The following is a 26,424-nucleotide window of genomic DNA, read 5'->3' on the forward strand; positions in this document are numbered from 1 at the left end:
TTGGAATACTTTTTTGAAAAATAGAGTTATTGTTTTCTTTTGTTAAAGTATTTATGCAGAGAACATTTTAAATCAAACTGATATGTAGGTGTAAGGAGGTAGCAGGTCCTGTGAGGGTTAATGGTGTCAAGGTGCATGCTGGGTTCATAACTCTTGTCGAAGCAAACACAAGCAGAGTTTATGTATGTGGACAAGACACCTAGAAGAAGGTCTGTGAAGAATCTTAGTTGCGCAGCAAACTTTGTCTCACACACTGGAATGAATCTCAGTACAACGAAGTTTCTTTCAAATTAGGGTTCTTTCATCTTTGTTACATAACTATTTACAAAGATTACACAGAGTATAAGACATCTGTCTTGAATACTCACAAATAAATCACTTTGTCAGCCAACTGACCATAACAACAAAACAAGGGGCAGTTACTCTAACACCAACCATCATAACTGACACTCTCTTTCAAAAGGTGACAGTTGCATCAGCATTCCCATGATGCACAGTTTTAAAATGCAGACTCATGTACCTGTCACTAGAACTATAATAAGTTCAGTTGCAGCTCCACCTAATGGTCACATCCATGTCATTTTATCAGCCCTGTTTAAAACATGGTCCTGACGAGTAGGATAGCCGGGGGACTAGAGGACCCAGAGGAGGAGTGGGGTTTGGGAGTGAAGGATGAGAGACAAGTGGGCGCCCATGTGGAGGTTGTGGAGGAAGGAGCCACACCCAGGGAAGGGGTGGAGGAGAGTCCAGCTCTTAAAAGGAGAGAGGGGCAGGCGGCCGGGGAAAGCGGATGAACACACGAAAGATTAGGGCATGGAGAAGCTCCCGGGGCAGTGAGAGAGCAGGTATCCTATCCTATCACCTTGCAAAATGTCCAGGAAAGGCCTAGGATAGGGCCCTACGTGGCTGTGAAGCTCCCAGGCCCCCAATGGGAAGGCAAATTAGGTGAATATCCCAGAGCCCTGAGACCCGGGCATGCATTCCAGGCTCAGGAGACTTTGGAGAGAAGTTGGTGGGACCCCTCAGGAGACAAGTGGAAACATGGACCTAAGCTGGGGGGACCAGAGAAGGCAGAAACCGAGCGTCTGGAGAAGGCTGTCAACAGACGACGAGTGCAGATGATGCCTGAACCTCTGTGGAACTCGAGGGGACCAGAGGCTTCCCCGGTCTGAAGAAAGACAAGGCTTTAGGTTGGGCTCTTTTTGTTTAAAGTTGTGTTCCTTTAGTACTGACATGGTTGAGATTAAAGAAAGTTAGTTAGCATCTGCAAGTTGGCGGCATGTGTGTTTGTTTGCCTCCGCTGCCATGGATGTCCATGGGACCCCACCCATGTCCAGACCATTGGCTCCGCCCACAGTAGGTAATAGCTCACTGAAGGGTAGCTGGCTGAAACATCTTGCTTTATTGTGGAACAGGACATGGTAAATTAAAGGAAGGGCTTAACAATGAAATACTGGTTTTGCTTGGTTTTTGTAAAACTTCTGTATGTAAGTTCCATACCTAACAAAAAGTTACAGTACTCTTTTGTTGTTCTTTGGAATCAAGAGCAATAATGGTTCACATACATATCTTTGCAGTGAATCTAGAACTACTCCTTGCCACCTAACAGCGTTTTAATTTCTTCTGAATTCAAAATGTTAATTAGAATCTTCTTTTACTCTTCTTTTATTACTTTTTCTTGTCTCTGAAGAATTTTGGCATACAGACCAGCACAGGGACAATGGATTCTGGCCAATAGTCTCTATATGACTAGGAGCGCATATATTTATGCTTGTACATAATGTATTAATAATTGTGTGGGAAAGGAGAAAAGGGAAACCTTCTCCCTTTTTAGCCTTCTCCATTTTTAAGGATATTTTCTATCAAGTGCTTATGGGATTTTGTGAATCTCATTCTTGCTCTTCCTGTGCTGAGGTTTTTTATTTTATTTTTGAGCCTTTTTCCTTTCAAATTTGGAGTAGTAAACAATGTGTGCGATAATTACTTGTCTGAGAGGTTCACATGGAACATATGCAATTGCAGTTCATAGTACAGTATAAGGTAGATTGTTAACATTATACAAAAGATTCCATTTAAAAATTACAGTATTTAATTACAGTTCATTAAAGATATTAATTTTGCAAGTATGTTTACCAATATACACGATAAAAGACTAGTGACTGTTAGTTAAGTGATAGAATGCACTGATTTTACACTTGCACTGTTTTTACACAACAGTCTAGTCAATTTTACTATTTCCTCCCCATAGGCCTAGCCCTTATTATTATTATTATTATTATTATTATTATTATTATTATTATGTACATGGTGCTTTACAAAAACAATAAAAATTAATAACTATTTCAATAATATAAAATACTAAAATATAATACTAAAATACAATGCCAAAAAAGCCACACAGATGAACACAAAATGCAGAATAAAACATAGTCAGTACAGATAATCAATTATAGTAAAAAAAATAAAAATAGAATAGTGTATTTCCCTTCCAAGCATGTATTGATTATTAGAGAACTATGACTGCAGAAATGAAGGTGGCGCTTCATCATCTCTTCAGTTCCTTTCTGTTTGCCTTAGGGTCTATTTTGTCAAGAACTTTCTCTGACCTATATAAAATTTGCTTTAATAGTGAACAGAGAATGTGCAATAATTGAGTCCCCCCCTTCAGTTTTAGTTTCCATTTCACATGCATATGCTAATACATGTTCATGACCATGCACAACTGTTAGTTTAAATTTCTTCTTCTTATTTTTGTTATTATTATTATTATTATTTTGCAATGATTGTAACATTATCTATAGGTATGTGGAACATTTCATGGCCAATTAGAAAGTACAGTGACATCGGATCTGAGTGACTTTAGAGTTTTCCTCTAGAAAACTTTCATATTACATTCATGGTATAAGTAGGAGGTATCTCATGCCTGTGTCCAACATGGCTTGTTAAGTGACTTTGTTTTTTGTTGTTTCTGTGAGAGTAATGTTGAGCAATTTTTGAAAATATGTCTTTGGCCTCGTTTAAATTCCTTTGATGTAAAGGTAATAGTTGCAGTTTGTGTGTGTGTGTGTGTGTACTTGTGTTCTTGCATTATAGCATATATGTCTGAGGGCTTTGTAACGGCAGACAGATTCAGCTGCCAACATTTTGTTGTGCCTGTTATAGACTTAGCACATGATATTGTAGTCTAGGTATGGATAAAGTGCCTCACTGGGGCCCTATGTGGCACCCAAGGCTATTTTTTCAGGCTTTAGACGTTCCAGAGTCCCCAGGCAACAATTTTTCTGGTCAAAAAGGGGTGACTGGGCTGTCTTGGAAGCCTTTGCACATGGCAATTCACCTTTTATATTGTTGCAGGACTCTTGCACTGCTTAATGTCAAAAGAAAGACAATCCTGTTGTTCAAAAGCAAAAGTGGAATTCCAGATGCTTAGGTTTTTGTTTTCTTTTTTCTTTTTCTTTTTTGGACTTTTGTGTGTGTGTGTGTGTGTGTGTGTGTGTGCGCGCGCGCATGCACAGTCTCTGTGGCCTTCTGAGGCATAAAATTGCTCCATTGCATTTGCCTATTCCTGTCATTTATTTGATTTTATGTTGACAAGTTTTATTCTGGTAGCTGAAAATACTATTTTTTCCACATTTCTCCCATTCCAATATCCAGTATGAAAAGCTCATCAGTCCATACTAAAATCTGACTTTCTCACACCAGTGAGACAAATTCAAGGGTAAAATCATAAGACTACAAACAGCGACTTCATAATTTTATGATCTTGAGGTTATAAAGAATGTCTTAGATCCAGAGATGGATTTGCACTGTCTGGGAAAAGTTAGTCCAATATTATATTTTGGTACATTTCTTCATGTACCCTTTTTAAAAAAATATATTTTCAAGATCTCGCTACACATTTGAACAGCTTATTGAATTTGCACAGGTATAGGAAATGTCATTCTGAGGCTATGTTTGTGTCCCTTTAAGCTATTTGATGTTATTTGTAGTGTAATCTCTGTTCCTTGTTGCATAATCATTTGAGGTTGCTTGATACAGTGAAGTAAGCCAAAGAGAGAAACAAGAAACTGTAGTCATAACCATTTTGAAAACTGACAATTAAAATGACATTATTTGAAATTGAATGAGCACAAAGGATAAATATGCAGTAATCAGTTCAAAAGGGGCTTTTTTGTTGTGTCTGTCCTACTCTGTGCTACAATATTCTGAAATCTGTTCAGTCAAATTCACCCCATCATTTGCCCTCTTCTTTCTAGTACAAAGAAAACGGTTTCTCAAATTTGTAATCCAGTGGCTCCAGGCGTCCAGTACCAATACTATCAGAGCTCACAGTATCAAAGAAATATCATGGGCTCCTTATGCCCTAAACAGGAATTGGTCCTGCAAAAATAAAATATCAAATTGAAAGTGTCTTGAATGTTGTATTTGCTTGGCTGCAGAATTACTTCCACTTAGCTTATCTCTTCCAAGTTACACTATGCCATGAGCAATCTGCTCTGTACGTCAAATTAATAAAACACATGTGCTCAACAGTAAAGGAAATTTAACACAGTTGGAACCCAAAATGAAGTCTGCCTCCTAAAAAAAGACTGATTTCCATTGTGAATTCAGTTGAAAGATTTGGGATTTCTGAAATATCAGAAAAGTGGTAACTTTAATTACTGGATGTATGATTGGTGATTATCAAATCTAAAGGCTGAAGCCCTGCTTATGTAGGAGCCATAAAAACTGATGCAATATAACAAAAATAGTTGCAATTATTATACATATTGTTTGGTGTCTACATGTTTTGTTACTTACCTGTTAGTATATTGTATTCCATATTGCTTCAGTATTAACAGTTGGAATCACTTTTTAAAGTGCATTGCCTAATGCTGCACATATTTGAATTGTATTCAGATTATTGTAAATCTGAAGAAGTCCTCACATTTTTTTATAAATCATATATGTGTAAGTGAGCTAATTATTCCCATTACAGTTTAATCTTTAATCACTGAAAAGTAGGATGTGTCATATTTTATGACAATAACATGATGTAAATATTAACCCGTGTCAAAACCACACAATATAATCTGCAGTGCAGTTTCCCTCTTGATCTTAGGTAAAATTAGTGGCCCAGATAATAACTATTTGGACTGCAGCCTTTTCTCCACATTTGAAGAGCACCTCTTTGTGACCCAGAAACATGCCTTACAATAGTTCAAGGCAAAGTGAACACATCTTGTCTTGTGCAGTTAATTGGAATTGCTACAAATACTGTAAGAAGCTGTTGTCCATAGGCAGAAGCAAACATGACTTTTAGATAATTCTGTGTCAATACAGCAGTTGTCCGCACTGTGTTTGACTCTTCCTTGGTTTCTGCTTATGTAATCTTTCTCTTCTCTCCATGTTTTTGTTTTTGTTTTGCTTCCCAAGGGCATGATGATGCGGTTTTGAAAAGTGTGGATAGTTTTAGCTTTCTCCATCACCCAGTTCATCAGAGGAGCTTAGAGATTCTGCAGAGATGCAAGGAGGAGAAGTACAGTAAGGCGCCATATCCCACCATCTCTCTGACATGACACTCACACACAGCAGGAAATGGAAACCAGGAGCATACTGAGTATCAAGGATGGGCAGCTGTGCTTGGAACCATATAATGCAGAACCAAGTGTCCCCTTCAGTGACAGGATGTAAGATAGATTTAGGTGTCCTTCAAGTGGGAATTTCTAGGTGGCATGGAGCTTAGAGGTTTGAAATAGGTGCTCTGATCTTTACTTAATTGAGAAAAATATTTCCATTGTATAAGCATAACTAAGGCATGGATCCATTTACAGAAAATAATGGTGGATTGATCTCCTAGTTGTCCTAGAGTTTAATAGCAGTGATTTTTAGATACAAGGAGAAACATTTTAAGATGCATTAATATTCCAGAGACACAGGAATTTTTCAGTGGGATTTGACCAAAACTTTGGTCATCTTATTGTTCTATCTTAATATCTGCATATGGATTTAAAAAATAAATGATCTTCAAAACTCCCACAGTTTCCCAAGACTCTAGTGCAACTAAGATTCTATAATAAAGATTCTGTTCTCTAGTGCAACCTGTAAGAAATGTTACACCAGTAGAAGGTTTCTTTTACAGAACAGAATAGCAAAGATGCACTTGGTCTCCATTTCCTTCTCTTCACTTCTGTTTGTTACATAATGAACTACCCCTGCATGAAAACCAGGCCCGTTTGCCTTTGTTACTAATGATGGCTGGATTCTTCTTGTGGAAGTCAAAGGGATCCAGCAGCATGAAACATAACACCCTCTGCCATAAAGAGTAGCACATGGTGTTTCCTTCTTATAACTACATTGAAAGCCTACTGAAGGTTGCCATAACACCAGCTTGCTCATTAAATAGCTTTGCATAAGCAGTAATGATTTCATCTCAATGATCATGTGCATCACCATCACAGACCCTTCAAACAGGAGATATAAAAGTTTTATTGGAATTTTGCCTGATAACTGCTAGAGAAAATGTTTCATCTTTTCAGTAAGCATTAATGGGTCATATTCCAGGGAAGGTTTAAGCCTTTTACCTCCATTTAGCATTTGATATACCACAAATGTTTACAGAGACACTACATTGCTGCTAACCTTATTAAAGGAGGTCTTTTTATTTGTGTTGAGTATTTGCTGGTGTGCCAGCCCCTCTTCCAAAAAGTTTGTTGCTTCTTCTGAAGGGAAATGGATGTTATTTATTAACTTTGATTTTGAAAACTGAACAGGTGGTACAGGCTAAAGGAGAAATTGAATGAGTCTTATGTTAAATTGATTTCCCCAAACAATTTAACCTGAGACCATCATAACAGTCTGCTCCAAAATTCATTCTTGAGGGAACTTCATTAACAACTGTCTACCTGGATCAGGTCAAAAGGCCATCTTGTCCAACATCTTGGCTGAGATACAGTGGACTTGTGTAACTACACCAATATAGGTAATAGTAGGAGTAAAAAAAAAATCAAACACAACAGTACTGGGGGGGGGAATCAAGCTATCTCCTGTCTGCAGTGCCTGGCTACTGGGTGGTTTCTCAAAACCAGGGTGTTCTGGGAAGGCTGCCTTGGAAAATTTACTGTACCAGAAGCAGTTTTCCAAGGCAGCCTTTCCACCTGGCTTCAGTGACCCACCCAGAAGCCAAATAATGAATAAACAGGCTGCTTAGGAAGTGGCAACTTTCTCTCCCAACAGCTTTCTTTCCTCTCCCTCCCAGCCATCTTTGTGCAGCTCTGCAAATTCGCTATGTTGATGTAATAAACCATTATGCCAGCATGCCATATCAACAGAATTCTAGCCTGTATGATCGGTTTCCTGCCAACTGACTTGGGGAAGGTTGAAACCACCAACAGCCTTCCCTGTTTTTTCCCATCAGTCTGATATACAGGGAGATACTGCCTCAGAAGTTTTTATTTAGCCACTACGGAGAAATGTGTTGATTAGGCATGTTTTCTCTATTAATTTATCTGATCTTGAACAAACACAAACATTAAAGCTAGAAGAGACTGCCACATTCTGTGGTAATCTTAAGCTATTTAAGGTTTAGGTGAAATTTTTTTTTTCTTTTGGTAATCAGTTTCTGAATATTTTCAAGTTATGGATGGCTGACTCCATGGATATGGAGGGCTGACAGTACTATGCTTCCCTGCTCAGATTTTTTTCTAAACCATCCCAAACACTTCAGCGTTTCCTCATCAGAGTAAGCGCCTCACCCCTGAATTACTTTAGTTACCTTTTCTTTCCCCAATCTATTGTATGCTTTTTCAAAATGGAGCAACCAGAACTACATGCAGCATTTTCAAGTGTAGTTGCAGCACAGATTTTATGTAATGATAATCCAATAATTGATATAGTCATAGAATCATAGAGGTTTACTATTTTGTACTTATACTGGATCTTATATGTCATTTTGTGACACATTCTTCCAATTTAGAGCTATTCACAAGAATAACAGATAACTACCAAGCTGTAATTTTACCATATTGTGCATGTAATCTAGATTCATCTATATTCTCTCAAAAGCAGAAAATTACAAATGAATAGTTACATACATAGTGTACAAAGTTACCAATTGTCAAAATATGTTGCATATTTATTCACAGCATACTAGATATTTTATAACTATAATTAATTTGATGTCATTTTTAAAAAAACTATATTTGTCCATAAGAAGACTATCTCCTTAGCCTGTGGTTCCCAAATTTTCTTAATAGCTTTTAGTGAGATCTTTGAAAAAGAAAAAATCTTGTACCAAAGTGCTATGTTTATGATATTACATGAGGGAGAAACTAGTTTGCAGATAGTGATTTTATAATCTGCAAATTAGTACTTTCATAGAGGTGACTGAATCAGTTCTAGTCAAACATAGCAGGATCGTGCACTTCCCAACCTACAGTACAATGAAACTGGAGTTCTGGCTTGTTGAATCACCTAATTTACTAATATGTGCAATGTTGGTTACCAAGTCAAATTAATGAGACTTAGAGTGACAGTTATTGTAAGTAGTAAAATTGAATTAAATTTATTATTTCTTGCGTCTCAGGTTTTTTTTAAATTGAAATGTTTGTAGTCAGAGAAGTGGTAAAAATAGGCTTTTAACACCTAGGAACTAATTAATATTTCCCCAGTTTTAACTACTTTCCTTACATAGAGGCAGATCAATCCAGATAATTTATCATGGAAATCTTATTTCTGCACTACCTAAAATTTTTAAACTTTTCATACAGGTGATTTGCTATAAAAAATTCCATTACCATTGATCCTGTATTACATATTCACTTTAGCCAATCTCCCCTCACCCCCACCATTTTTCCTACTCTCTAAAGCATGAAAGCTGAGTGGAATACACAAGGCATATGTTTTCTGTTATCTTACATTAATCACTTCTTCAGTTATATCACCCTGAATATGAACTTATTTTATGGTCGCTGAGAATAATAGTACTAATAGAAATGTATATAAATGTTCAAGTGCTTCACATATGTTATCATGTAATACTTATTTATTGATTGATTTGATTTGATTTATATCCTGCCTTTCTCCCAAATGGGACTGAAAGTAGTTTACAATTCTTTGGACAACTTTGTAAACCAATCTGTGATTAAGGGGATGTAGCAGAGAGACTGGATTGACCAAGACTGCCTAGCAAATTCATAGTAGAAGCATAATCTGAGCCAGCCCCTTCATGATTTATAGTTCAGTATCTTAGCCTCTATGAATTCTTTCTTAAACATTCCATCTCTTTCCCATCATTACAGAATTTCAGTTTGCAGGATTTAATGAGAAGAGAATTCCTCTTAAAACAATGTTATGACTGGTAGCATAGATTCAACCCCATGATCTTGTATTTTCAATTAGAAGGCACCTCTTCAGTTGTTAGACTGTAACAAGAAAAACAGTATTTATGTTACATACTGGACCTTCTGCATCAGAGGCAGAAACTTATTGCATAATGAAACAGATATGAAAGAGCAGGTTTCCATAGAACTGGCCTTCAGCAAACTTAATTTGATGACAATTTGTAGTGTTTATATTCTCCACAGTTGTGAGTAAAGGTAAAGGTAAACCTTTGACATGAATGTCTAGTTGTAACTGACTGTAGCACGTGGTGCTAATCTCTGTTACTAAGCTGAAGAGCCAGCATTTTCCAAGGACTGCTCTGGAGGTCATGTGGCCAGCATGGCTGCACAGAACACATTTAGCTTTCCACCAAAGTGGTACCTATTTATCCACTTGCATTTGTACACTTTCGAACTACTACGTTGGCAAAAGGTGGGACTAATGACAGAAGCTCACCCCATCATGCAGCACTTGGGCTTTGAATTGCCAACCTTCAGATTTTCCAATCATCAGAATTGGCGTCTTAACCACTAAGCCACCGCATCCCTTTCACAATTGTGAATTCACAGCCGTGAAGAGATTAGCAAATACTGTAAAGGGAGTTTAGAAGGAAAGAAGCATCTGGCCCATAGAAACGGGCAATTCACAAGCAATAACAGCTGAGGCTTAGTCTTTCAATAATTCAATTTTTTCCTTGTAAAGTCTTTGCAGTGACTCAGTTATGGAGGCCAGTGTTTGTAATGTTAGGAAAGCTTAACAGACAGTCTCCCTTTTGGCTTTTTCCCCTCTTTGAGACTAGAAATCTGCATATTTTTTTTAACTAAAGTATGGTTGCTATGTAGGATCACAAGTAGATTCTGTAGTAAACCAGCTGACTAGCGCATGGTTTCCTTTATTTTAAGAGCATATGTTAAATGTAAGATATCAGCCATGATTTCTCTTTTACAATCCTCCCAACCCTTCCTCTCCCAGCATGTTATCATTTTCAGCACATTATTGCAGTTTGGTGATCTTTTCATTTGGCCCAGTGAGTTTCCTTTTCACAAAATAGAATGTTAATGTTATTCTTGATATGCTGCTACAGGTATTGCCCGAAAACACCCAAGAACACCCCTTTCAGACCTTCAGGGAGTTAACACTATCAATGAGAAAACTCAGCGGTAAGTTAAGTTACATGATAAATGAAATTGTTGAAGAAAGATTACTACATGTGAAATTGTTACTATTTCTATTAAATATCTGCCATTGATCATTATTATTTATGAAAGCTAAATAACTTGTATGCTTGTTTTATATATTGCAGTGACACATATGGAGTTTACTGGAATAACAGGATAGGTGTCCAACAGAGCCGACTATCCAGCCATAGCAGTTTACTTGATAAAGATGGAATATTTGTGAATTCAACTAATAGCAAGCTTCTGGAGAGAGCCCACGGCATTCTGATGTTAGTGCATATTTTACTTTTGTTCAAAAGATAGATTGATCTATAGAGATAACAACAAATATGGGATAAACTAGGATAAAAGAAGTCCTGAAGAGATTTCTGTTTCCTGAGGGACACAATTTGAAAATTCTTAGAGTCCTCCCATTGTGCAGAATGAGGCACTTCTCTCAGTCAGATGATTAAGATGTCATGAAAGGGTAGCAAATCATTAGCCAGTATATTTGTAACTGCTGCATTTTCTGTCAAGGTTGTATAGAAGTATTTATGGGATTTTCTGCATCATCTCCAAGTCATCTACCATTTACTCTCCTGCCTCAATCAGCAAAATATATAGTACTCTGGAATACTATATGCAGGACATGGACACATTCTGGGAGCTGATATAGACGCTTAAAAGCTCCCCATTCTCACAAACTGACGTAGGTGACTCTGATAAGTCATATCAAAGCATTTCTCATGGACATGACCTCCTAGGATTAAAATTAAAAGGGACCTTTTGTGTTTACAGAGTTTTCTTTTTGGACTTTTCTGGAAGTATTGTAATAAATTAGATTCTCCCATATATTATCCACATGTGTCTTAAAAATGCAAGTGAATAATTGAGTGTCTGTTTAGCTGAATTACTCATCAAAGAATATAGTATTATATTATTCAGAGCATTAAAAATATCTCCATGTGATGTTGTATGGGTTTGGGAAAAGGTTTTGACAGTTTAGTTTCTCTTAAAAAAAAAACTTTCACAAACAAGTTTGAAAATTAAAATGTGTCTAAGAAATAGGAGAAGGGAGTGTATTAGAGCTCAGATGTCATTCCAGACATCCCATATCCACATAGTAACCAAAACATATTTTGTGTTACATCTGAAGCAAAACTGAGTCATGAAAAGTGTCAATACTAGCAGCATGTATGATCCTACTAAACTAATGTAATTTTTACCATTTTTCTTAGGAGAAACAAAAACTTTAAAGCCAAACCTAATCTTCCAAAGGTGAGAACATTCTGATAAACTGTGCCGGGCAATACTAGTGTATATGATATAAAGATGTTTAACACATGTTTTTAGACCAATATTTCCTCCTCATAAAAACAAAAAGTACACAGAAAGAGTGTATACTGCTATTTATGCACACATTTGTACATTTGATATATTCTGAAATGTAATATACACATTATTTCCATTTTCTTATATTTATACTACGTAGATATTCTTCTTCATAGTCTCTGTGGGTTACACAGATGGGGACATTCGTGCACCTGTGCAGATCAGATTTGGAACCTATCAGACCATTCAGCAGAGTTTTTAACACTAGGCCCACCCTCTCTCATCACACATTCAGTGCAGTTTGCATTCCCTTTGACAGTTCTTCAAATGCCACAGGAGTAGCAGCTATGTGAGGACCACCTACACTTCCTTGTGCCCTCAGCTTCTACTTTCAATTTCATTCAACAGACATTCAAAAACATATATGTATCTTCATGTCTCTTCAATACTGCGGTCTTTCTTCCCTCCTTCTTGTCCTCTCTGATTTCATTCTGAGTCCAACACATCCCGCCCCGAGCCTCATTTCTGTTCCGCTATCTTAACATCAGGACTTGGAGAGGAGATTGTCTACTTTAAAAAAGGGCTCAGTCAAACCCACCACAAACCCTTGTTATCACAAAGCATTCTATTCCAGGTACTTTACCATCCCAAAGGTAAACAGAGGCATCCCATTGTGGACCTCCTCACATCTCCCACAAATGCTCAGTGCCCTTGGTACTGTTCCAGAGGAAAGAGATGAGGCTGGAACTTGGGGCATGTTTTTCTTTACTTTTGGGAAGGGAAGCTACTTAATACTTTCCCACCATTCCCATTCATCGACCACTCAGTGATCCAAATGTGAAAAGAGGCAACCAAAGCCATCCTAATCACCCCATGGGGGCCCCACCAGGCATCATTCAGCCCCTACTACTCCTCACACTACAAACACTTTCCACAGGTCTCAGACCTCCTGTCCCAGGCAGGGGGCAGAATATATCATCTAGATGGGAAAACTCTGTTCTTCACAGCTCGGACAGTATGGCCATAGAGAACCTTCCGTTCCTGTTCATTGAATAATGATGGTGGGTGACAATCCATCCACCCAGTGCATCCATCTGGTAACCTCAGGACTATACTTTTGCAATGCACCTCTGTACTTCAGTTAGCTTTTTAAAAAAAGCAGCCAGCTTGATTACTATGACATCCAGGAGTGATCATATTACACCAATATTAAAATCACTCCATTAGCTGCCAATTAATTTCTGGGCAAGGTACAAAGTGTTGGTTATTACACTTAAAACCCTGCATAGTTTGGGTCCAGATTACCTCCTCCTATATAATTTGCCCCATACACTCAGGTTCTCTGGTGGACATTTACTTGAGTCAGCCAGGACTAGGTTGGCAACTGTCAATCAGAGGACTTTTTCTTCAGCTGCCTCTAAACTATGGAATGACCCAATGGAAGAGATTTGACAGGTTTATTCAGATGATTTTAAAATTATGAGTTTCAAATGATGAAATTTAAATGAGGATTGTTTTAGAATGTGTATAGTTATTTGTCCTTTTAAACTGTTGCATGTTTTAATTAATGTGTTTTAATTGATGTTGTCCATTGTTTATTTGTTGTTGTTCCCCACCTCAATGCATGTGGAGAGGGAGGAGGAGGAGGAGGATGTCTTTGTTTTGATTACTGTAATTTTTATGAGCTTCCCAGAGCATCAGTTTGATATACAAGGAAGACAACATTCTTACAAATGAATACTGTGCTATTCTTTATGTTAACTACCAATATTGGAGACAGAAACAAGTTGTTCAGAATTTGTAGCCAGAGACTTAGCATTGTCACAGCCCTTAAATTTTGCATGGATTAATATTTGTATATGTTCAAGTTTATTCATGATCCTCACAACCCAACTTAGTTCTTGCTTTTCTATTTTCTCAGCACTTGCTGGATGTGAAATCACTCAAGCACCTTGCAAACTTGACTCTACATGACCGTATCACAAAATCTCTCCTCCATCTTCACAAGAAAAAGAAGCCGCCAAGCATCAGTGCACAATTCCAGGTCAGTTACAACTATTCATTTCAGAACATTTAAGTTCATAAAAAGATAATATAGAGATTTACTTTCTGGTTTTTAAAAGGAAATAAGAGATCAACTGATAGTAGCAGGGACTATTTTTCACACACTGATATTTTGTTTAAATCTTGTGCTTTATTTCTCAGTTGTCCTTTGTGGGCTTTATGTATTCATAGAACCCACAAAGGAGAACTGAGAAATAAAGCAGGTGAGTATTGCACTTGCCCAGAGCCCCAACTGAAACATTCTACAGCTGAAGAGCTTTTGCCAGGAACCTTGTCCTTCACATCTAGTATGCATGCCACATGCTGTTCCCTTACTTGTTTCTATTTGATGTGAGAGCAACACTAGAATATTTTCTGTTGCCATTGACTTTTGTCTCAGCTCCTGAATAGCTGTTTTGTACTTGGTATTTTACTTGAATGGTCAAAATACCCTAATGGCATCAGATCCCCTCTGATCTGACAATCTGAATTCTTCAGGAGTTTGTGGAACCATCTTTGGTTTCTTCCACTGAAGTATTGCTTTCTACTTCAGATCCATCTCCACCCTGACGCTAGATAGCTGCCAAGTTCAGCAGAAAGAATTAGAAAAAATGCTATCACTCTTCCCCTGTGGCAGAGAAGCAAAAGAAGACAAATGAAGATAAGAACAAACAGTCCCAATATTCAATGTTGATTTCTGAACTTCCTCCAGCTGCTTTGGTGGAGTTTCTCTTCAAGGCACTGTTCCATGCTGTTACAGGAATTCACTACATTCTTTGCTTCAATTTAGCCATTTCCACTAGATTGATATTAATAGTCTCTATGCCTTCTGGCTCAACATTGCTGGTCTCTGCTACATCAGTATAACAGTCTCTGCCTTAATTTTCCTGGAATCTCCTGTTACAGTCTTTGAGCTGTTATGTAGCTTTACTAGTGATCCTTGGATGCCATTGTGTATCTTGGCTCCTACTTGGAGGATGAAATTAGATAAGTTTCCAGTCTACTCATCACTGTCCCATCCTTTACATAGGCAGGTCTCACCAGATAGTGGCACAGTTTAGCACAGATCATTGATCTGGAAATATGTTCACTATAGAGAGGATTTTCTATGGTCCTGTGCCTCTGAAGAAGTGCAGTCAGGTAGATGCTGTCACAAGCACTAGAAAGAACCACCTGTCCATTACTCTCTATCTTTGTACTATATTGCCATGTACTCTCAACGTAGTGGATGGTGTCCACATATGCATCACATGAAGATCTTTTGGATCCTTAACAATACTGCTTATAGTCTTCAAACAATGCATATCTACCCTATACACTCAAGTTCTATGGAGGAGATTTACTTCAACTGACCACAACTGTCACCCAGATGACATTTTCATTGGCTTCCCCTAGACTGTGTAATGACCTGCTGAGAGAGAGTGACAGCTAAACTTGGTGTCTGAATTTTAAAAAGTATTAAAGACCGATTCTTCCATCAGGCCTATCCAGTCAATTTTAAGATATACATGTAAAGAATATATTTTAATCTGGATGATTATAATGAATAATGGTTATTTTAATCCTATCCTTATGTGTTTTAATTTACAAGTTTAATGGTCAGTTATATATTGTATTTTAATCTATGAATTTTTGCAGAGCTCCACTGATGTGTCAGTACTATGATCATGTCCAGACCATTTCTCCACACATACCATGATTGCTAGCAGGCATGGCCTACATCCATGGCTATGCATTCTCTTCCATTAGATCCAATTGTTGTTTCTTGCAATTCATAGGCATCCATTTCAACTATAGCATGGTGAATTCTGATTCTTTTGACTGTGTTGGTATCATTCAGTACTGCAGAGGAGTTATTGGTTTCATTCACCACCTGATTTCTAATGTTTCAGTTGCAACTTCTTACAGTGTCAATAATGCCAAATGTCATTGCAGTACCAACTGGATTCAAACCTAATATATAGCTACTGTGTTATTTGGCACAGAGTTTTTTCATGTGAACTACAGTCTCTTTTGTTAATCCTCTCAACCTTCTGTGTCAAAACTGATTAGCACTGAGCACATTCAATTTGGCCTTCCAGTGCACTAGTCAGTTTCATCAGTTAGTGTGTATGATTTCAAATCTTCTGCATCTGAGTCTTCCACACCTTTAATTTCTTCATCCAGTCCTGTGATAGACAGTACAACTTAGTAACATCAAGTCATATTCAGAGTAAATTCTCTGAGTGGCCAAGTGTCTGAGTTTACAAGTAAAGGCTTAACCACTTCTTGTCTTGGGAGTTCTGAACAATAGATTCACAGATTTCTTTGTTGCTTGTGGTCTCTCGTCTTCATGCTTTATTGCATCTGGTTTAGCAGCCTTCTACAAATTCAATCTTTGTACTCCCACTGTTTAAGAACACCAATAATTTAAACTGAATTCAAGAAGAAGGGGCTTGGTTCTTTTTTTAAGCATTTCTTTTTTTCAACCTTGAATCCAGTCATCATGGAAACTTACCAACCTGAAGGAATATGAAGTCTCTCTCTGTACTGTTGAAGAAAGAAGGCAGAAAGTTGGACATGATGAAGTGTCCAATTTCTGTGCTGCATTAATAAGCCATATTTGCAACTGTTCTCTCAGACATCCACAATTTTTATGGAAGAGGCTACATTCTAACTGGAAAAGATTCTAGACTTATAATACTGGAATGTAGTGGCAAATGACTTGGCTTCCATAACAATAGTTGCCTGAAACCACCCCACATGAAGGGGTTTTTCATGATTTGGAGCATCTTCCATAGTGGCCATTTGCTGCTGCTACTTTTTTTTAATCCAAAATAAAATGCCAGATTTTTTTTTTTAGTCAAGGATGTGAATTCTTCTCAGTATGTATGTTTAAGATCTTTAACAAATACATTTGTGACATTATCAACAAGAGTACTTCCATTGCTTGTTCAATTTCAACAGTATCATGCCACCTTATGAACATCTTCATAACCATTAATAAGGTATATAAATGAAACTGCTCCATGTAGTAAAATATGCAGCATTCCATAATGAGATTCATTGAAAGATATGCATGCTGTTCTTAGTTACAAAGCAATGAAATGCATTTGAGGGAATTACTGGAATGTGGTGGCAAATGTATATAGTTGTAGAATGTATCTGGTATGCATTAAGGGTCTGTAGCTAAAAATGATTGTAGACATTACAGTATTTTTCATCGCTTAATGTGAAAGTTAAATTTATTACACCAACTTTAAAATAAAGATGCTACTCAATTGTATAATTTGTTATTTCATTGGAGAAACATCCAGTGCTTGCTACTTCACTAATATTTAAGTCTAGAATCTTTTCCAGTTAGAATGTAGTCTCAGAAGAAAATGAATTTCTCTCATGTTTCAGGCTCATTCCCTGTGGTTTTTGGAATTAGCTGAGGATTGATATTGCGCCGTTGTGTGGAATGTGCTTGGAATTGCAGTCTGCTTAATAGGATTATTGTGCAGCATATGGCAAAGCCATTTTTTGTCATTGCTAGACACTACAGTTATACCACAGTTCCTTTTCCATGTATTATAAAATAACAGGTTGAAAGCAGGATTGGTAGAGGCTTGGCAAAATGTTATTTTTTATTATTAGAATGATTGCAGGAAAAAAAATTAAATATAAGTCATTTATATTTTACTGTCTACTTTAGGCATCACTTACCAAACTGATGGAGACTCTTGGCCAGTCAGAGCCCTACTTTGTCAAGTGTATTCGTTCCAATGCTGAAAAGGTAAAACACAAACACGCAATACAAAGTGAATTGCAACTAAAACCAAGGCTTCAGTAACTTGTTATATGGCAATCATTATAACTTAAAGGTCACTTTTTAAAATTTAGTGTCTTCTTGTTCTCCGAGTTCAGTTTAGGAATACTTTTGCATACCGGCCTCCTTCATATCAGCTAGTTTTAAATCCTTCTCCAAAGCAAAAATCCCATTTTTTAATTATATATGTTTTTTACAAACAGGTAAAGTTGTTGACAAATTTAAGGTTTGTTGATCAACTGTCTTTGATGGCAACCAAACAGCGCCTTAGTAGCAGGGATATTTAATGAATATGGCAGCGTCTTCATTAATAAATATTAACAAGCTTAATTCTGTAGGAAACGGAGGTATTTTTAAAATTCTCAAAATTGCTTTGAATGAAAAGTACACCAAGCAATCAAAATAAGAGCCTCCTGGTTCCTTGAAGCTGAGCATAAATGTTGTTTAATTGTGAATTCTGGTGAAGCCCACCTTAGATTTGGCATTTACAGATTTGTCAAACTACTGAATCAATGTGTTGATTTGTTTGTGGTTCTAAAACTGCTTCTAATTTAGGCTGGTGAAAGCATGATGAATTCTTGAGAGATTTTCCGTGGGGTGTGTGTGTGTGTGTGTGTGTGTGTGTGTGTATTGATTCTGCCCACGTTTCCTTGAATGGCAAGATTCAACTCCCAGGATTGTTTGCTGAAGATATTTTTTTTTTGTAAGCACTAAAGTATAACTCTTTCTTATATTCTCTATGCATCACACTATATGAGCAGCTCTTCACTTGTGCTGAGCAAAGTTTAGAAACTTCTGGAAGCTATAATTGTGGCACCCTCACCTCCCAACTCCTTATACACATGCTCACACTAGCCTTTTCTCATATCTTCTTTGTCCTCCACAGTGGTAGCAACATAGTGTTTGAATTTCTGTCACTTCCCTGAGCTTTTGGTCTTCTTTATTCTCTTTTCACTTCTTTTGCTCCTTTTCTGGTTTTATATTATAGGACTATTCAATTTGATTATCAATTTTTTCCTGCCCCAGAGGTCTATGGCCTCACAGGCTGTCTTTAAATGTTATCTGCAATGCAAGGGAATAGTCTCATGGACAGCCATCACAAATGTCTCTTGTGTCTCAGGTACAAACATCCAGTTCATGCCTACGTAATTGCCAAGAATTCATTAGCCAAATGGATTGCAACTAAGGGGTCAAAGAGACCGGCAGCCTAGAGTGGCCTCTGGCCACTCCAGCCCCAGTCACTCCCCATTTGGCACGGGACCATGGATTCTGGTCACCATGGTCCCAAGGCCAGCTGCCACCGAGGTCCTGAATGGGCCGCCAGCAAGGAGCACTTTTTTGTGTTTCTTTTGCTGGTGGCCCCAGGCTGCCTTAGGTGGCCATGGCATAGTTCGGCCTGATCCAGGGGCATGCGTCATCTGTATGCCACATCCCTGGATCGGCCCAATGCCAGCGCTTTTGGTCCATTTGTTTCAGACCTAAGTGAGTCACCAAGCTGGCTGAGGCATCTCATTTGGGGAAATTTGTGCATTCTGTTGAACCACTACAAACTATGACTGAGTATTCATTCTCATTACCCCCCTCCCCCTCACTCTGTATATAGTAGCTCGGAAAACAACATCTTTATTTGTATACTGTGTATATAATCATGTATAAGTCTAGAAATTTAGGTCAAAAAATTGACGCCAAAAAACCTGACTCAACCTATCCATTAGTCAATTTAAGTACTGTATCTTAACTCTTATTTAAAAGAAGGAACCATCCCCTGGTGAAAAGCAAGAACATAATCTGTGCTGGAAGTACTGACCCCCTCTATTGTCTCATTCATCCACCCTTAAGAGTGAGCACAAAGATTTATGTCTGCTTGAATTTTGGAAGTTCTTTGACATTGTTTTGCTTCATCCTTTGTTATATGCCCCTAAATTTTACCCTTGACTTATCCAAGGGTGATATCAAAATCCATAATTTTGGCACCCAAACCTGCCCTTGATTTATACATGAATTCGACTTATAGTCGAGTATATAGGGTATATTCAACAATGAAAGAGGTTTACGTTTTCATCGTAACATCATCATCATCATCATCATCATCATTTTTTTTAAAGTTCAAATCTAAACTAAGACAAACAACAAACTATACTAATATACAGATTCTTAAATTAAACTGAATAAACTGAAAGCAAAAATGTTTTCACTAATTCTTTCACTAATTAGTTTTCACTAATAAAATCCATCTTTCAGTAAGTCAGTTATTCTCCTGATAGTTAAGTTCTGTTTTATAATAAATTAATTTAAACATTAAAGCCACTTCCCACAACTTTGTTAGCCAAGTTATCGTTGGAGTGGTGTTTTTTTCCTGCCAAAACTGGGCAGGACATATTTTAGCTGTCCTGAATAAAGAAGTAATCATCTGTAAGTCAACATGCTCTACAGTTATATATAATATGCATAACAGAATTGCTTTGGATGTTTAAGCAAGCTATATCTTGTTAAGAATTTAATTACACAGTTCCAATAGTGTTTATATTTTCTGACATTTCCCCAAAATGTAAAGATAGCTTTTGTAATTTTACATCTCTAAGAGAACATTTAATTTGATTGATCTTTCTCAGTTTATGTGGAGTGAGATGCCAGTGTGAAAACTGAGAACATGCTTGTGTTTGAACTTCAAAATTAGATGAGGAGTTGGACAGTGACCATGAATTTCCCAGTAGTGCTAAGCAAATTGACTTGAGCAACTATTCACACTTGCCAGTGGTGCCCCAAATCCTAATTTCTTTAAGGTCTTTAAGGTCTCAGAAGCCATCCAATAGGAAATCTTTCTGCCTAACATGGTCTACTTTCTGCTGTTACACTTTATCAACTACTTTAATTATTCATTTGACTTTTTGTCTTTCATTCTTATATTAGAAGACAAGAGACTGAGGGGTTTTTGTTGCCTAGTGGGCACCAGATTCTTCTTTCTATAAAAAGGAAGGTAGTGCAAACATGTGTACAAAGAGGGGAGTGTGAGTTTCCACCAAAATCTTTCTCTTACAGTAGTTTCTAAATTGTGCTGTGCCTAGGTGCAGAGCTCATATGTGTGATTCCGTAAATGACAACTCAAAGAACCACAGGTAAGCAATGGTATGGCTTAACAAAAAGAAAAGTAACCTTATATCTCATTGCTGTTAGAGCTGTTCAGGCATAATGTTATCACTCTCATAAAACATAACAAGACATCAAAAGTAGATCACAAGCTCTCATGCTCATTTCTCTCCCTCCCCCCTTCATTTAAGACAAACTATATGTTATGAATTCATGGATGTTAAGAGTTTGCAGTTTAATTTCAGAGTTTGTAAAACTGTTCCATGTTCTGGTTTGAATTTAACCATGATTAGTATTAAGAGTGGTATAAATCAATGCATTATTGTTAGCTTTGAAAAAATGGGTGGATTTTGCATGTTCAGTAGAAAGGAAGCATCTTAGGCCTCTGTGAAATCAGGAAAAATATTCTTAATCTTGGAGGCAATGCAACCAAAGAGAAATGTGTTCTGGGAAACCTGTACACAATATCTGTAAGAAGAAGTTGTATTCCCAGATTGCAGATTTAGTAGTGAAGCTCTTCTTCTATGAGTTTCAGTCATGTCTACAAGCATATTTATCTGAAAGAGCTTATATTTAGCATTCAACCACCTTTCCCCATTGTATCTTTTGCTTTTCCAGCTTCCTCTGAGATTCAGCGACAACTTGGTGCTTAGGCAGCTGCGGTACACAGGAATGTTAGAGACGGTGCGCATTCGGCAGTCAGGGTACAGCTGTAAATATTCTTTCCAGGTCAGATAATCTTGATTCAGTTCTCCCAAACATTTCTAAGCAGTGAGGCTGAGGGCAGTTGGGCAAAGCTTTCATTGTACAGGGGACTGCATAACCTAAAGAAGTATATGAAAAATGTTACGCTGAAATTAGCCTCAGAATTAAAACTGACAGAACAAGTAGCCATCTCTAATTGATGCTTCAGGCTTATAGAGCTATAGCTGGAAACGTTTCTTGTGAGGTATATCAGCCCATTTAGTATGGTTGCTTCCTAAAGATTTAAAGGTAAACATATAAACAGTGAGGGTAAAAACAAAACAAAAGAAAACAGCACCTGAAAGACTAGGGATGTGGAACTTTCAGCTTGTGGAGATGTAGAGAATGCCCCTCATTGTCCCCAAAGCACTACTCCTTCAAAGACAGAAGATAGAGGTAGGAGAGCAACTAATTAGTAGCCTTGGCGCATAAACCTCAAGACCATAGCTGAATAGGCTTCTCCCCTAAATATATTTCCTTTATCATGGAAGCGAGAGTGAAGCTAGCTTTGGACTAAGGAAGTACCTCACAGCCACACAAGGCTGTGCTGCTACCAGTCTTCCTAAATCTCATGATCATAGAGAAGTGATACAAGCTTGGGATTCAGGTGGTATCTGGAGGAGTGTCTTATCCAGGCATTTGCCTAATCTTTTTGCACAGTGCTTGCAATCCTAGTGGGGAGAATTAGTAGTGGGAGAAACCAGTAAATCACTTGGGCAGTGTTTTGTGGGATAGCTCTTCCAAGCACTGACTTGAGTCTCTGTGCAAACAGATGCACTGAGGATTTGTGTCTTTGTTCTTGGAAAAGGGGAGAATGGGGGCTTATGTTCAAGAAAGAGGAATCAGTTCCTCTCCAGATTGGTCTGGAAATTAATCCGGCTGTAGGACCAATCCAGTTCCACACCCTTGCTGTGGGTGAATGGTGCTAAAAATAGTGATAGGACTTTATTTCTGGCTGTGAGTGTAAGAAGGCAGTGTAAAAACAAAAGTACAAAAGGCATCTAAAATGTAACATGTTACTCAGCCTAAATGTTTGCATGTTCTCCTGCATTATATTTGTGCTCTTGAGTTACTTAATTTTACACAAATGCAAAATTTAAAAAACTTACTTACTATACATGTAAACTGCTTGGCCAGAGTTTTCCAGATGTTAAACAATACATTGAACTATATGCAGTGATCCCTGTAGTAAACTTAGGTGTTGATTTCCATAGATTTAATTTCTGAAGTTTTGGCAGTTCTGTCAATTCCTCCTTCAAAGAGAATTATTTTTGCAGGACTCTTGGATCCTTCTTTATTTTATACTTTTAAAAGTATGAAAATATGAAAAAGTATATTTTCAAAACTATAAAATGCTGAAATCCTTATTTACTCACTACAGAGTTGTCTTTCTTGAAGGGATTTTTAAATCCCCTCTGCTATTTGTTAGCATTAGTTCTTGTAGAAGATATTTAACAAGAAGAACCGGCTAACCCCATTCAGGTCAGGATGCTATTTCCCAGAAGGAAGAGTTTGCTATAACATGTCTCCTCTTCTAAGGGGAAACACATATGTAAAATAGAGATGTACAATCCATGTAGGTTTCTTTTTGTTTTGTTTTGCTTTTTTCAGATATCACTCATCATGAAACTTGCTTGGACAATCTCCAGCATAACATTTTTCACACAATCTGTGGGAAGGGAATATTTACCAAAACTTTTCTGATTAACTCTTGTCATATAAATAAGCAAGCTACAGATATGATAGGCAATGAAGTCTATACATTTCCTGGTGTCGGTAATAACAGTCCATTTAGGTTTGTGTACATAAATGTGCTTCTGTAGATACAATTGACTAACATGAGATTTTACAATAGAAAGAAAAAATGTATGTTTATAGCCTAATGATTGTCATGGTGGTGTCTAATTTTCTAGGACTTTGTAGACCATTTCCATGTGCTTCTTCCACGAGGCACTATCCCATCTAAGCAAAACATCCAAGATTTCTTCAGGAGAACTAAGACTGACCCTGACAATTACCAAGTGGGGCGGATGATGGTAAGTTTTACCTCTAGCAGATTGCTCTTTGGTACAGTATTGAGAATGGATCTCTTTGAGCGAAGACAGATAGTACTGCTTATGAATGTGTAAAGTCAGGTTTTTTAGGAATGTAGTAATTAGAGCCCAAAAGGAAGACTGACACACCAAAAGCTTCTTCCTTTGGGAGGTAGGCTATGCTAGACTGCCAGAAGAAGGTACTTCCATCAATGCCATATTCTGTTCATTTTCATCTATCTGAGCAGTAGTCTAATGTTGAATTAAAAATGAACTTAATTTTCCATAATATATGGAAAATAGTGTATGTGTGTACATTTCCTTTTAAGACTTGTACTTATTTCTATAGTACTCCTTCAGGTATCTTAGGTGTGTTACAGACGGCCCAGAAGGGGCAGTCTCGCGCCGCTACCGGTTGCAGCATCCAGGAACTGCAGCAGCCAAACGGCACGGTTCCTGGACGCTGCAAAGAAGGAGCGCGATTTTCGTGCTCCTTCCTGTGGCCTGGAAGAGACGCTGCAAGTGCCGAAGCGTGCACTCGCAGCGTCACTTCTGCTGCATGACGTGCGGACGCAGAACGTCTGCTACGTCAAAATGGCGGCGCCCATCTGTATGCGGCGCCGCCATTTTGACATAGTCATTACATGTGAGGGGCAAGGCGCGTCTGGAAGCACAGCCCCTCGCGCGTAATGACAGCGCGATGATGGCGCCTCATGGGCCCGTCTGTAACGTGCCAAAGTAAGAGTAATGTGAGAGTAATCCACACAATGCAGGTTTCTAAGTTTCTATAGCTGCAGGCTGCATTATGCCTGAGGGATAGGTTTTAAATACCTGATGATAGGACTCAGTACCTCTGCATAAATCTCTAGAGGTGGACAGAATAATGTATTTTAAATGTATTTTGATACTTGCACAGTTACCTGCATATTGCCAGAAATCCTCTAGGTGCTTGGTAAAGTGGTCATAGAACCCACTGGTTTACCTTAGGCAAGTCACACGCTCAGCCTCAGAGGAAGGCACTGACAAATCCCCCTCTGAACAAATTTTGTCAAGATACCCCATAATAGCATCGCCTTAGGCCTGCCATAAACCGGAAACAACTTGAAGACACACAACAAAATTGGACTATGGTCCAAACCACACTGCAGAAATAATCCAGTTTTAGACTGCTTTAACTGTGCTGGCTCAATGCTAAGGAATTCTGGGAACCATAATTTTGTGAGACATTTAGTTTTCTCTATCAGAGAGCACTGTTCCACAACAAACTACAATTCCCAGGATTCTCTAACACTGAGCCAGGCAGTTAAAGCAGTCTCAAACTGGATTATTTGTGCAGTGTGTTTTGGACCTTTGTTGTATAGGAAGAGACATTAATCAGCTTCATTTGTGAATGAATGTATATTACTTATTGCTGTCATGTTGTGTGTATTAGGTTTTCATGAAGGAGCAGGAGCGACAGCTTTTACAGGGCCTGCTGCATGAGGAGGTGCTGCGAAGGATCACCCTACTGCAGAGCTGGTTCCGTACTATGCTCTATAGAAGGCATTTTCATAATTTGAGGCAGGCAGCTGTTGTTATACAGGTTGGTGTTAATTTCATGATTTCAGTTATTTTATAGTATTTAGCATTTCTACAGCTTCAGGAAAAGAGCACTATTACCTCATTTTTCTTCAATACGTTTCCATTTTTCTCATTTCTTGCCCTTGATTGACAAGGGTGTCTCACACTGGGACTTCTTCCCTCCTAAAGCCAGTCGGTAGAAACCTCTCTATCCCAAAGGGATCCAGTTACAGAATTTCTGTTCTGAGAGAACAAAGACATACCTGTGTTCGCACACACATGCATTTGCTTATAGCTCCACTCTCCTTTTTCAGAAGCCTCATAGCTAGCAACTTCCTTCCATTCTACAGCTAAGGACATCTGTCCATGTGGCTTTTTCTCTGGGAGAAAAAAGTCTTCATGGTTCTAGAACCCACAAAAGCTTTATTGCAATGAACCCTCTCCTGCATCTTTCCAAGTGCTATTGAAGCAACTTTGTCTTTCTTCAACTGTCTTCCTTTTCCACAGCAAAGTTTCTTTTCACACACTCCTCCATCCATGTACTCAGTCCCACACTGCTGTTGCCATGTGCTTCTCACTTCTGTTACCCCTAAAAAGAACGTTCAGTGGGTTATCTGCACCAGCTTTTGGGGGATACCACCCTCTTAGGCAGATGGCAAAGGCCATCTAACTTGGAAATCTGTTACTACTTTCCCACTCCTTCGGGAATATGGAGGATCAACTCATTCAGCTAGTTCATCTCTTTAGGTTTTTTCCCTTCCCTCTAACAGGGAAGCTTAATTGTGTCCATGCAGCAAAGCACTGATAGAATTAAGGGGTTAATAAGTAATCTTTATTCTTAACAAGGAAAACGTCACCAAGTCATCGAATTTCATAAACTTGGAGTTTATCAAACAGTAGTATGCCTTATACCAGTGATTCCCAAACTCTGGCCTTCCAGGTGTTTTGAACTTCAGTTCCCAGAATTCCAACCAGTTGCCAAAATGGATGAGGCTTCTGGGAGCTGTAGTCCAAAAACCTGGATTCTCAGAGTTTGGGAATCACTGCCTTATACCAACAGCCAAATCAAGAAAACAAATACAAATCACTAATACAGTAAGCTAGACATCACTTTTCTGCTTATATACAGAGTGATTTTTCAACTGCCATGATTGAGGAGAGAGATCTGGCAGCTTCCCAAGCTTCATACCTCCCAGAGTTCTCCAGACAAAAGAAAAGGAAAAATGCCACAGAAGAGAATATAAAATCAAGGACAATCACTCTTGAGGAGTTTGTTTACATCCATGTTTTGACATTTCTCCAAAGCTTGATTGGTCAT

At 38.0% G+C, this 26,424-nt stretch overlaps 1 protein-coding gene across 1 annotated transcript in view; it reads left to right on the forward strand.

The window, feature by feature from the left end:
* Window positions 1-26,424, forward strand: part of MYO9A (myosin IXA) — a 136,634-nt gene that overhangs the window by 67,412 nt on the left and 42,798 nt on the right. The window contains 9 exon segments of the mRNA XM_042476657.1: window positions 5,416-5,523; window positions 10,445-10,520; window positions 10,664-10,807; window positions 11,756-11,795; window positions 13,771-13,893; window positions 17,569-17,649; window positions 21,388-21,498; window positions 23,427-23,549; window positions 24,979-25,128. Of these exon segments, the coding sequence (XP_042332591.1) occupies window positions 5,416-5,523; window positions 10,445-10,520; window positions 10,664-10,807; window positions 11,756-11,795; window positions 13,771-13,893; window positions 17,569-17,649; window positions 21,388-21,498; window positions 23,427-23,549; window positions 24,979-25,128 (956 nt within the window).

This window comes from Sceloporus undulatus, chromosome 6 (assembly GCF_019175285.1).
Source record: "Sceloporus undulatus isolate JIND9_A2432 ecotype Alabama chromosome 6, SceUnd_v1.1, whole genome shotgun sequence".
Lineage (NCBI taxonomy): Eukaryota > Metazoa > Chordata > Lepidosauria > Squamata > Phrynosomatidae > Sceloporus > Sceloporus undulatus.